The sequence below is a fragment of the Rattus rattus genome, chromosome 5 (assembly GCF_011064425.1).
Source record: "Rattus rattus isolate New Zealand chromosome 5, Rrattus_CSIRO_v1, whole genome shotgun sequence".
NCBI lineage: Eukaryota > Metazoa > Chordata > Mammalia > Rodentia > Muridae > Rattus > Rattus rattus.
In genome coordinates this window covers 23,111,286-23,123,388 of record NC_046158.1, presented here as the reverse complement: position 1 = coordinate 23,123,388, position 12,103 = coordinate 23,111,286, and the positions used below count along the sequence as shown (strand labels likewise).

General features: G+C 47.2%; 2 protein-coding genes across 4 annotated transcripts in view; one reads left to right on the top strand and one right to left on the bottom strand.

Moving 5' to 3' along the window:
• Nucleotides 1-1,296: 1,296 nt before the first annotated feature.
• LOC116901387 lies at nucleotides 1,297-4,908 on the bottom strand. Its single transcript, XM_032903258.1, has 3 exons — nucleotides 4,745-4,908; nucleotides 3,070-3,220; nucleotides 1,297-2,964 (listed from the first exon to the last, which is right to left on the bottom strand). The coding sequence occupies exons 1-3, from the start codon at nucleotides 4,856-4,858 to the stop codon at nucleotides 2,906-2,908; spliced, it is 324 nt and encodes a 107-aa protein (XP_032759149.1). The 5' UTR covers nucleotides 4,859-4,908; the 3' UTR covers nucleotides 1,297-2,905.
• Zeb2 (zinc finger E-box binding homeobox 2) overlaps nucleotides 3,133-12,103 on the top strand; it is a 131,201-nt gene continuing 122,230 nt past the window's right edge. Inside the window, exons 1-2 of one of the 3 annotated variants that reach the window (XM_032903254.1) lie at nucleotides 3,133-3,240; nucleotides 5,920-6,061. In XM_032903254.1, coding sequence (XP_032759145.1) covers nucleotides 5,989-6,061 — 73 coding nt within the window. In that variant the 5' untranslated portion in view covers nucleotides 3,133-3,240; nucleotides 5,920-5,988. Of the gene's footprint in view, nucleotides 3,241-4,909; nucleotides 5,029-5,404; nucleotides 5,658-5,919; nucleotides 6,062-12,103 lie in introns of those variants that run through there. The other 2 variants (XM_032903256.1, XM_032903257.1) reach the window with 2 other exon arrangements.

Here is a 12,103-nt window from a genome sequence, read left to right as displayed (position 1 = left end):
TAGTTCCCCTTCGCTGGACTTGTTTTGCTGCGTGAGGAGCCTCAGAGCCGTCCCTGGTCCCCTCTGGACTTTTCATCCTGCGCTCCTGTATTATGTGGATCCCACGGTCCCCATTGTCCCTGACCTGGCCCTGGAACTGAGGGAGTGTTCCGAACAAATTTATATTCCAGCTTCCTCTGATCCCACTGCCTCTGCGACGGTGGGAACACTCCCGGTCAGAAGCTTGGGGAGGGGCGTGTCACGCAAGGGCAGTGGGCAACCTAGCCCCGCTCTCAGCCCTCGCGATCTTTCCTGTACCACCACCCAAACGTCCACCTTCATGTGAACCTAGCAAATTGAAGTTGATTTTGTTTTGGTTTGATCTGTGTGTTTTTTTTTTTTCCATACTAATATATGAGAAAACATGTCGAAACTCAGTGCTAACTATTGGGGGCCGCCTCCTGGCACTGGAGCGATGACTGAGTCTAAGGTAATCAGATAATTAGGTGTTTTTAATTGAAATAGTTAATGGCCTACTTTGTCAGATCTGAAATAAGGAGACATGTTCTATCCATGATAAAGACAGAGGTTTGTTGGCTGTTTGTTCGACTTGCCATGTAGTCACATTGTGCCTTTGCACTGATGTGTCTAGGCTAAAAATGTCCAGGGGCTACCTGGGTGCCTGCAGAAGGATCTTGTCAGTAGTTACTCGGTAAAACAGGCTCCTTTTTCCTCCAAGGGAGGCTTAATGGCACGCTTTGGAAGAAAGCTGGTCTCTGATTTTTTTTTTTTTAAGGAAAGAGGCGGAAGGAAAAAGGATATGAACAGCAGTGATAAATCTTATAGGAGGAAACTTGATACGTCTTGCATATATTTAGTACAGATACAAGATAGTATGAGAAATGTAGAATGTGGCACGTAGGTGTCTGACCCATGTTGAAATCTTTTCCTTTACTGATCATTTTTCGACTGCAAATCCCTACAGCCTATAGATCATCAATAGGTTCTCTATCTGTGATGGGGAGCAGTGGAGAAATTAATGTATCCAACCCTTCCCATTGGAAATGCTCAAATTAGGTAAGAGGAGAGTGTGTAACCAACTGTGAAAATCCGCTTTCTTGAACCCTAGAATGAAATCTAGCTGTGGTCATGCTGGGTGGCGATTACCCTCCCCCCACCACCACCACTGAAAAATAAACATGCAAAATACAAAGCCCTGTAGCTCTGGGAGGGTGGATGTGGCAGTCCCTGTGGTGGCTTTCCCCTCCTTTGAGTGCAATCGCCAGTGACTCTTTGCATTCAAAGTCTTGCTGTAGGCACACATTCAAAGCACAGTTCAAAGCAGTTTATCTTAATATGAGTAAAAGTCTAGTGTTGGATCAGGGTATTATTTGTTTCAGGTTTCTTCGGACTGAAAACAGGGGACTAGGACATATGTGACAGTATTAAAGCAGAAAAGCTGATAGGAGGCAGCTGTTTGGCCCTATCCAAACATTCCACCTTTTCCCTTACACGGGAGTCTGCAGGCTGTGGGACTGGGCATTTATCTGTGCTCTCAGGTTCTTAAATACTTTCACTATTTCAAATAATTGGGGGAGGGTCTCCTAGTATGTTAAGAAATTAAGCCTTAACTGTTGAGGCAAAACAGTTTCTTCCTTCCCCTAGAAAGACAGAGCATCCTCAAATTTAGCTCTCTTTATTTACTTCTATATTAGCTCCAATTATGTGCAGTGTAAACCAGCTTTTTGATTAACAAAACAGCAGAGCATTGGTTAAGAACACTTAAACTTCAAAAAAAAAAAAATTCCCCTGGGAAGTGGGCTCTGAATTGGTTAATAATGTGCAATACTTGCTAAATTGCTGACTTCCAGATGTGGAAAATATCTTTCTTGTTTAGGACCTATGTAACCTGATTGGATTACGACAGAAGCGTCACGTTGGAAGCTTTTGAGTGATTATTTAATTAACCATACAGTAGAAAGCTGTATTCTCCAGGAAATCCCTTCCATATTTGCATAACCAATCCCTTCAGAGCAAAGGTGGAGTCTTTTCTTTTTAATTTTACTTTAATTGCAATATCAAAAAATATGCACTTCAAAACTTAGACCCCACACAGTTTAATGTCACCCTCTTCTTTCTTTAGTCCTAAGCTCCTCTAGCCTTTCTCCTTCTTCCTCCTGTCCCCAACCCCTGACTTAGTAGTGTGGTCTGCATGACATGTAGAGAGATCCAAAGGTTAGCCAACATAGTGAACTTCTGTGTTAATCTAGAGACCCTTTATTAAAATGCCAAAGTACTTTTAATATAGGGATCCAATCCAGAAACCCCCTCCACACACGCACACACACACACACACACACACACACACAGAGAGAGAGAGAGAGAGAGAGAGAGAGAGAGAGAGAGATCCTAAGATGCAGTGCATAAGTAGTATTTTCCTCCCCTAGCTCTGGCATCTTTTTTTAAAAATAAAAATAATAATAATAATAATAATAATAAGAGAAGGGCAAGAATTTAGTTCCAAAAAACGGTGCTTGAGATATCCATACAACTTGATGAGCACCTCAAGCCTAGTCACCAGAGATATCTGTGTAAGAAAAGAGATCTGCATGGAAGATCCAAGATCTTTCCCTTTAACTTTCGCCCCTCGGAGTTCTCCAGTTCTGTGAATGGTGTGCACCGTTTTCCGCCCAGTACTCTGCAGGATTTAGTGATGAGGATAATGATGCCAAAGACTTGACCGGGGGGGGTTGGGGGGTTGGGGGCGTGGAGAAGGGAGGGGAGGAGGGAGAAAGGGAGGGAGGTGGAATTTCATTTCTTCCACTAAAGCGTTTGCGGAGACTTCAAAGGTATAATCTATCCCAGATCCTTTCCCAGAGAAAACTTGGCGATCACGTTTTCACATGATGCTCACGCTCAGGGCGCTTCAATTATCCCTCCCCACAAAGATAGGTGGCGCGTGTTTCAGGGTCTCTCTTCTCTCCCCTACAGAAAAGAAAAAGAAAAAAATGTCATTAGAAGAGGCGTAACACGTCAGTCCGTCCCCAGGTTTGTGTTTCCTGGAGTGGCCGAAAAGAGATCAGTTCTAACCTGCTCGGCAGGAATAACGGTCCTGCCTCCCGACACTCTTGGCGAGGTTTTGTTCAGTTTGCTCCGGGAGCTGTTTCTTCGCCTCCACCTTTTTCTCCCCCACACTTCGCGGCTTCTTCATGCTTTTTCTTCTCACCATTTCTGGCCAAAACTACAAACAAGACTTCGCAGGTAGGTTCCCCCCCCCTTCTTTTCCTCCTCTTTTTATCCTTTTTTGGTGTGCTTGTCCCCCATCCTCCCTCTCTAATTTTCTCATTTCGAGTGGGGATGTTAGTCTGAAGAGAGCCGGGTGTCTGTGGACAGGAATTTCAGGTGGTTTTAGCTCCTCGGTGGCAGACTTTTCCCAAGAGTGGCTTCTTTGCTTTCTCTCGCTTTCCTTTAGTCTCTCTTTCCTTCCCTCTCCCTTTCCCCACCTCCCCCAGTAATTTGCTCTGTACCTGTCCATTCAGGTAACCAAAGGTGTTTTTTGCTACATAGTCTAGGAAAAGTTTTGCTGAGAACTGTATGGCTGGGGTAAAAAACTCATCAAGTGGAGAGCTTCTGCTTTGTTCTCACACCGACTTCCAATTCATTATATCCAGCAATTAAAACTTGGCAAATACCTGTTAATAATTATAAAACTTATTCGAGAAAGACCTACCAAATTCGGGAGCAAGTCCTTCTCTTAGACATGGTAGTCTAATCTTTCCCATCGGAGAAGGCTGTTCTCTAAGCAGAAACTTGACTGTTTTTGTCTGCCTAGCGAGTTTCATTTCTTTATTTCATTCTTTGTGTGTGTGTGTGTGTGTGTGTGTGTGTGTGTGTGTGTGTGTGTGTGTGTGTGTGTGTGTGTGTGTGTGAAGTAACACCTCACTTCTGTGATTATAAATAAAGAAGTGAAAGTTCTCTTGGAACTTGAGTCGTTTACCAAAGTGAATTGGGGGGGGGGGTCCACTACAGCTGGGAAGAAAACTGCTGTCAGGATAATAGGGTTAAAATTAGGGTAACTTTTGAAATTATATTTTAAATGACCAAGTAATATACACATGGATTTTTTTATGGAACCTCTCTCTCTCTCTCTCTCTCTCTCTCTCTCTCTCTCTCTCTCTCTCTCTCTCTCTCTCACACACACACACACACACACACACACACCCCTTCCAGACTTTGAGACTGAAAAGTTGGAGTTCAGGAGTCACAGACATAGTGGTGAGCTCAGCTTAACATAAATGTGTTTATCTCCCACCTACTTACGTGTTTCCCATGCTACCCCTCTAATGAGGAGGGCAAGACTGCTTATTCCAGAAATTAAGACTAACATTCACAAATAAAGTTTACAGCATAAATGCCATGTCTTTCCCTCACACACATACTGGCTCATAAAGCTAGCAACTTATTTCATTAAATATATATTTTATATGCAGTGGCGTGTAAGTCTCAGCAGAAATCAGACAGGCCAGCTGTTTCATCCCACAGACTTGTGTGACCATTTCTTTATTCCAGGATCCCCCCCCCGCAAAAAAAAAAACAATTTCGAATTAATAGGACAGACAAGAAATGATTTCTTTTTAAATGTGTCAAACTTGAAATCTACCCTGTATGCCTAGGTAAATTTAAAGTGCTTTCTACAACACCCACTTCCCCTTCTCTCTGCCCCCCTTCACCCCCGCTCAGCAAATGTGCGGAAACTGATACTCACTTTCCAGGTTTTCCGCAAAGCTTGTGGCACCGGAGACAATAGGTGCAGGGTGTAGGGACTGGGCGTGCTGGGCGGCAGAGAAAGGGTTAATGGCCCTTGTGTTACAGTTTGCATCTGTTACATCTTTTATAGCCCGCTGTTTAAACTAATCCTCGAGGCACAGCATCTTCCCACCCCGCGGAGTTTCAGGGCTCTCCTCTTCTCCGGCCTGTCTCCGAGGTTTCCCCTTCTCCAAGTTTTGACAGTTTGAGCTCAAAGAATGCAGCGCCTCCCTCGATTTTTAGGTACAAAAGTTTCGAAGCCAGAGAGGACAAGATCCTTTAGAACAACTTAAATAGTGGTCACGGACTTTCTCTTTCCTTTCTTGAGAGGGAAAAAAAAAATCGACTGGAAGAATTTAAGGAAATCAGTGTGGGGAAACGTGTGTGTGTGTGTGTGTGTGTGTGTGTGTGTGTGTGTGTGTGTGTGTGTGTGTGTGTGTTTGGGGGGGGGCTTAAGTAAATATTGTCCAAGTGGTGAGGTTGGGGGAGGAACAATGTCCAGAGAGGCTTATAATTATATTTCTTTTGCCGGGTAAAATGGGAAATCTTAATTTGGGGGCGGAGGGTGTAGGGAAAGAGACAGCGCCTCGATAAACTCCAAAGGGGAGGGGAGGGGTCGCGGGGCGAGTGGGCTTCCTGTAATTACTATTATCAATTTACCCGAGTGTGCTTCATCCAAGGGCTGTTTTGCGTTGTTTGTTACTTTTTTTCCCTCTTGGGAATGGGGGGTCGGAGGAGGGATGAGAAAAGATGAGCGCGAAAGACCCCCTCTCCAAGTTGCCGAGCCCGGCTGAGGACTTTTCGGAGGAAGGGGTCCGCCTAGCCTTGAGTCAAGCAGTCTTACTGTACCGCTGTGTGCATTCCCTCATACGGTCAGGAGTTATGACTCATTTTGAAGATGTAATTCTTGTCTCTGATCCCCTCGCGAGTGCAACACACCAAACAGTAACAACACAAAGCGCCTCGGGGCCAAGGCTGGGGGTGGGGGGCGGGGAGGGGCCGCCGAAGTTTCGCTTTGGCGCTGGGGGCGCGGATGGGTGCTCACCCGGGCCCTGGCCCGGATCCCCTGGGCGGCCCGCGCGCGTTTCAATGGGCGCGGACGATGCCCACATTGTCGCTGTGTTTGGTTGCTAGATCGAGCCTGCGTGTTGCCGAAGCAGGGCGCCGAGTCCATGCGAACTGCCATCTGATCCGCTCTTATCAATGAAGCAGCCGATCATGGCGGATGGCCCCCGGTGCAAGAGGCGCAAACAAGCCAATCCCAGGAGGAAAAACGGTAAGAAGAGGCCCGAACCAAACTTTTCCGGGCCACTCGGCGGCCCGAGACCAGGGGAAAGGGGGGGACAGGGAGAAGGAAGCCTGTGGCGGCGCCTGGGGCTCGCGGGCGAGCCTCCCTCGGCGGCCAGCGCCGGAGCCCCACGCGCGGCCGCTGTACGGGGGGGGAGTTAAGCAAGGGCGGGGCCAAGTGAGCGCCGGGCGCCGGGGGGGGCTCCGAGCGCTACCGATCGGACCTGCGCCCCACTCCGCGGCCCCGGCACCCCCGCTGCCTCCGCCCGCTCCGCTTCCCGGCCCGCAGGTCGCCGGCCCCGCAGTTGGAGCGGCCGGCGAGGGCAGGGCAGGGGCTCCAGCGCTCGGGCGCGCTGGACCTCAGGGGCGCGGGCGAGCGGGGGTGGCAGGAGGGCGGCGAGCAAGGGGAGGGACCCGGGCTGCTTCTCCGCCAGCCTCAAAGTTTCTTGCTGGAGTCGCCGGGCCGCCTCTCTCTGTGCGCCAAGTAACGGTCCGCGGGCAGCAGGCCCTGGCCAGACGCAGGGAACCGGGGAGTAGGAGGGACTGGCCCGGAGCTGCGGGCTGGGGACCCAGCTTCTCTGCAGCAGGCTCAGGCCCCGCTCCCGGGCCAGAGAGTGGGGCGAACAGAGACTTTTCCCGGCAGTTGCTCCTCTACGGCCAGGGAGGAACCCAGGAGGAGCCCGTTATTCCAGGCTGAGTCAGGAAGGAGGAAAGAGATGGGGTGAGAGGGGAACACGCAGACCAGAGGTGGCAGATTAAAGGGGTGTGTATTGCGAGAGTTTAGGTCCATTTTGGAAAGGGACTGTGTAAAAGTGTGTGTGTGTGTGTGTGTGTGTGTGTGTGTGTGTGTGTGAGAGAGAGAGAGAGAGAGAGAGAGAGAGAGAGAGAGAGAGAGAGAGAGAGACCCCTAGGTATTACCCTCAAACAAAATCGTGGGAATAAAAGAGAAAAGTGATTGGCAAGTGCGCGGAAGACGCTTGGGGGAGGGGAGAGAGTTGGGGGACGACAGAGGGTGCAGGGGGTGGGTGCTGACGGAGGATACTGAGTTTAAAAAGGAAAAAATGAAAAGAAACGGGGGGGGGCAGCCCCTCAAAACAAACAAGCGATCCAGCCGCGCCAGCCCAGAATCGGAAAGGAAACTTCACTCTCCTTTCGCTCTCAGCCGGCTCACCGGGCACGGGCGGTCTAGACGCTTCTGAGCTGGGCACTAGGGTGGTAGCACACACGCGGGGATCGCTCCCCAAGCCCGCGGCTGGAGAGTACTGCTCAGATCCACTTGGAACAACTTCCACCAGAGAAGACAATTGTGCGCTCCCCCTAGCTTGCCTCAATGCTGCACCGCATGCAAAGGGTTGGGGGGGGGAGTGCAGTGTGGGAGTTTGGGGTCCTGGAGGGAGTAAAACACAAAGACTAAATGATTCTGTTTAGAGACAAATAATCTCCCCCCCCTCCTCTCCTGTCTCTTATCGTGTGTGTGTGTGTGTGTGTGTGTGTGTGTGTGTGTGTGTGTGTGTGTCTTTTGCTTGTTGTGGTGGAGGTGAGGAGCCATATGGGTGAGTGATAGAGGAATTTTAGTCAAAAACTGTTCGTTATGTTACCCTGCCTTTCCTCTTTGTGCCTTTGATCTGTTTGCTTGGCTTAGTATTACAAAAAACAAGGACAATAATATATTCCAAGCTGGTCCCCAAGATTCGGTTCAGGCTGCCTCTTTTTAAGTATGTGTGTGTGTGTGTCTCTCTCTCTCTTTTAATTTAATTTTTTCTTCATTGCTGCCTGGCATTATTTAAGGTGGTTCTTACACAGGAGACCTCCCCTTCTCCATCTCTGGGTAATTTAGTAGACGCTAAAATTACATCCAATGTTCCCCTCTCCTCTCTCGTGTTTCCTCTGTTCCCTTTATTAAATGTTAGTTATTGATTTTCTAAAATCAATGTCTGTTGTGGGGCTTCCCCCCTCACAAGTATCTAAAGCATAGTGCTGCTCATCTGGATAACAAAAGCTTTGTGTCATGAAGTGCCCCCCCCCATGTTAAACAGTTATTTTTTTTTTAAAGAAAGGACAATGAGATTTAAAGTTAAGCAACCAGAAATATTCTTCTGCAGTGAAGACTGTTTGAAGTGTTTGTTTCTTCCTGCTCTTCCTCCTTCTACTACCTTCATGATTTTGCTGTGAAATACCAACTTGGCTCCAGCAGGGAGGTCAGGCCACAGCCCAGTTTGGGGACTGGGAGAGATTCTGGCTTCTTGGGAACTCGGGTGGTACAAGCTACTGGGGCCTCACAGGTAATACAGTGGACCAGGGAGGGGTGCGGTCAGGGACACCAACCATTTCTCTCATGATCAGCCATTAATTTGGGACAAGCTTCCACACTCTGAAGTGGATAAAGTTGAACTTTGATATTTTTTTGGTTTCTTTCTCTTTTTCTTTTCTTTTCTTTTTTCTTTTTTTCTTTAGGCATTTATCCCAGACCCTAAACATTCCCCAGCAGCTCTGTGGATTGCCCACACCGTATCTGACTTTAACTATCACCTGTCTCTTTTTCCAAAGAGCCCTCGAGAAAGCACGCTGTAAGCTGGGGACTTACTTGCCAGTGTTTTCACTGGGTTCAGTCTGACTTAGCAGTGTGTAGGTCAGTGAGCAGGTAGGAGAGCTCAGACCATCTTTTCCCCATTTTCTTTCTCATCAAATACATACCCAGTGCCTTTTCCTTTGGGAATTGCCAGGATTTATCTGAACTGAGTGGGTTTTTCTTCTTTCCCGGATTCCTGGAAAAGATGTCACTTTTGAGCTTGTGTCTTTGCTGATAACACTGAATATGGCGATGCTTATCAACATCATATAGAAATTCCTGGAAAGGAATAATAGCAACAATAATCACAGAAGCTGCAAGGGGGAGAAAAGACCCAAGACCTAGAATGGCACTTTATATAATTTTAATGAAGTCACCAGTGTGTGTGTGTGTGTGTGTGTGTGTGTGTGTGTGTGTGTGTGTGTGTGTGTGTGTGTGTAGAGTAAGGTGGCAAGGAAGGGAAACCGGCAGAGCAGTGTCTGTGTGTTTGAAAGGCTGGTCAGAACCACGGTGATGTGAAATATTATTTTTAAAAGAAGCCCAGGCAAAAGAGGCAGATGGGGGGGCACAAATATAGAAAGAGAAGAACAATCTAAAATATCCAAACACCAATATTCTTCAGGCCGGCAGGATGCCCCGTAAAGACAGTGCCAGGACCAAGTTAAGAATGACTGGTAGTACCTCTCCTTCCGTCCACAGGGAAAGCAGAAAAACCTCTTCCTAGAAAACAAGATGTGCGTGGAGGGAAGGGGAGGTAGGGTTAGGGAAAGAGGCATTAAAGCAAATAGGCAGCAGACAAGAATGTGTGTAGGTTTCAAGAAAGTTCAGTCAGATGATCCTCAGCCGCCTGACTCACTTTGTAACACTTTCACTAAGGCTGGAGAGGAGGGGGAAAGCCAGCCCCCCTTTATAGTCCTCTGATTATACCCCACTATCTCCACATAGCCTTGGAAGCAGGAATGAGCTCTCCAGAATGGAAAGGTTCTGATGCAGTCTGCCACCACTTGCAGCCTGTTTGTAACTTGAAAAGTTTGGGGCTTTCACCCCTGATTTTAGACAGCAGGTCCTAGAATGCTCCCGTTTCCTTCTTGTTTAGTAACCATCTGGGAAGAAAGGCCTGCTTGCCCAGTCCCCCAGCTTCCACCACCAGCCTCTGGAAAAATCACAGGGACATATGCGTGTTTTAGCACAAATGAAATTGCTGGTCTGCCTGTTTCAGAGAAGGGGATGAAGTTGTCTTTGAATGGAAAAACAATGAATTAGGAAGGGAGAAGAAGGAAACGAAAGAAGGAAGGAAAAGTTAGCTTGATTTTGCTTCAAAGTTTCTGCTCAAGGTTTGGGTGCTGTGGGCTACCTAGAAGGTGGGTAGTGGACAGGACAGCTTTCACCAAACACCTTTGCTCTGTGATTTTCAGTTTGTAAAGAAAAGTAGTTGAGTTGAATATCTCAGGGAGAAGCCATCAGATGAGCAGAAATGATTATCCCTGCTTGAAAGAAACCTTCGCTCTTTTGCACTTCTTTAAAAGGAGTTGGAGGTTCTGTTAGTGATGCTGAGAGGCAATGAGGAATGGAGACGCTGCTCCCATTGCAGGGGTGCTTAAATGGAAAGAAAGGCGACTGCAATCAAACAACCCCTTCTCAGGATGGGGTTTCCACCTCCCCTCCCTCAGAGGGGAAGTTGGGATGGGCAGCTGGAAGTGACAGACCCCCTGTACACACCAAAGCAGGATGGTGGCCTTCAGGTTATAATTGGTCACAACTTACCTATCTTTGCAACTGTGGGAATCTTTGGCAAGTCGCTTTCCTAAAGTTGGTGTGCTTGCTGTAGGGAGCCTGTTTCTTTGCTTTCTCAGGCTGTCTGTGCAGCAGGTACCAACTCTGAGGATACTCCAGAGAGATCCATCTCCGTCCTGTTGTCTCCGTGGAGATACTGCACACACAAGGCTGGGGGCTATGTATCTAGACTGATCTATTTGTTTTATTTTGGTTTGGGGAAAAAAAAAAAAGAAAAGAAAAACTATGCCAATTGGGGTAGACACGTGCTTTGCTTCCCAGCAGAGCCAGCAGCTAGCCCGGTGGCATCCATGCTGTGGCGGTCCACCAGGGGTAGGGGTAGGCTTCAGGTTTTAAACTTTGTAACGTTGCTCTGTTGTCAAGTAAAACATGATTTCACATCGTTTAGCATTTATTTTCAAATGTGGCAAAAGCCTAGCCTACAGTGCCCTGTCAAACTGCTCTGTCATAGAGTCTGGATTCTTCCCTTCATTCTCTCTTTCTTAATTTGCTTAAAGAAAATTACAAGAGGTTATTCAAGACTCTAATGCCATATTTTCCTGGGATGGGGGTAGGGGTGTGTGCTTCCCTTGAAGGTAGGAAAGAAGGCTGCTGTTAGCTTTCTAACAGGGGCGTAATTATTCCGGGGGTGGGGGGGGTTCTCCTTACAACTCTCTTTGTCATCTGCGTTCTTCCAAGGCTCTGAAGGTGCTTTTTCTCTATGTGAAAGGAGATTCTTTGTCCTATTCCTCGTCAACACTGTGGCTTCCCAAGGTAGACACTATTTTGTGCCTGTCACAGAGAGAGGGAGTGCAGGTTTGCAATGCTCACAGACAATTGATTGTCTGCGCTAATGTGTTTCATTTACATGTTTATAACGTCAATGGTGCTGGGTGTCCACTGTACCATTCATTCCCGCATTCCCACAAGGGGGCAATTGTCTGAATGGCCAAGTCAGACACCTTTTTGATTGCTCTTTGCTTGTCTTTTTAGAGCAAGGAGATAAAGGAGGAAAATCTGTGATGCAGAAACACTAGTTGAAAATATACAAAATGTCAGTACAAAAGCAGATGTTAACATAAGCCCAAATATGCTTTTTAGCCAAGATGTGAATGTTGAAGAATAGAGAGCAGAGCAGGGGAAAGGGTGACTCAAAACCAATAAATGCAGCCCCATTTCTTTAGTTCCCTTTCTTCTTAAACAACCAGAAGGTGAAATGTGATTTTTTTTTCTTTTAAATTTTTCGAGCTTTGGAACATCCAGGACCCTCCTTGTTGTTAGTGTGTTTGCTGTGACTTGTGAGTTTTGTATATATTTATACAGCTCTGTTTGGGCCAACCACATCAGGTTACCACTTGGGAAAAATCGACTGAATGACTATTTGGGCGGTAGGGAGTGTAAACTTTTAGAAGTAAGATGTGAGGATTTCTCCATAAGCAGGTTTTAAAGGAAGACGACCATAACCATCAGGCTGTAGGAAGCCTTGTCTTCACAAGCTGTGTGCTAGATAGTTTTATCTTGGGTGACAGTTGTATCAAAGCTAAAGCTCTGAGAAAAGGTGTAACTAGTAATTACAAAGTAAATAATTTCATTTTAAGATGTTCTGTTCTCTCTCCTTCCCTCCTCCTTCCCTCCCTCCCTCCCCCCACTCTCTCTCTCTCTCTGTCTCTGTGGGGTGTGTGTGTGTGT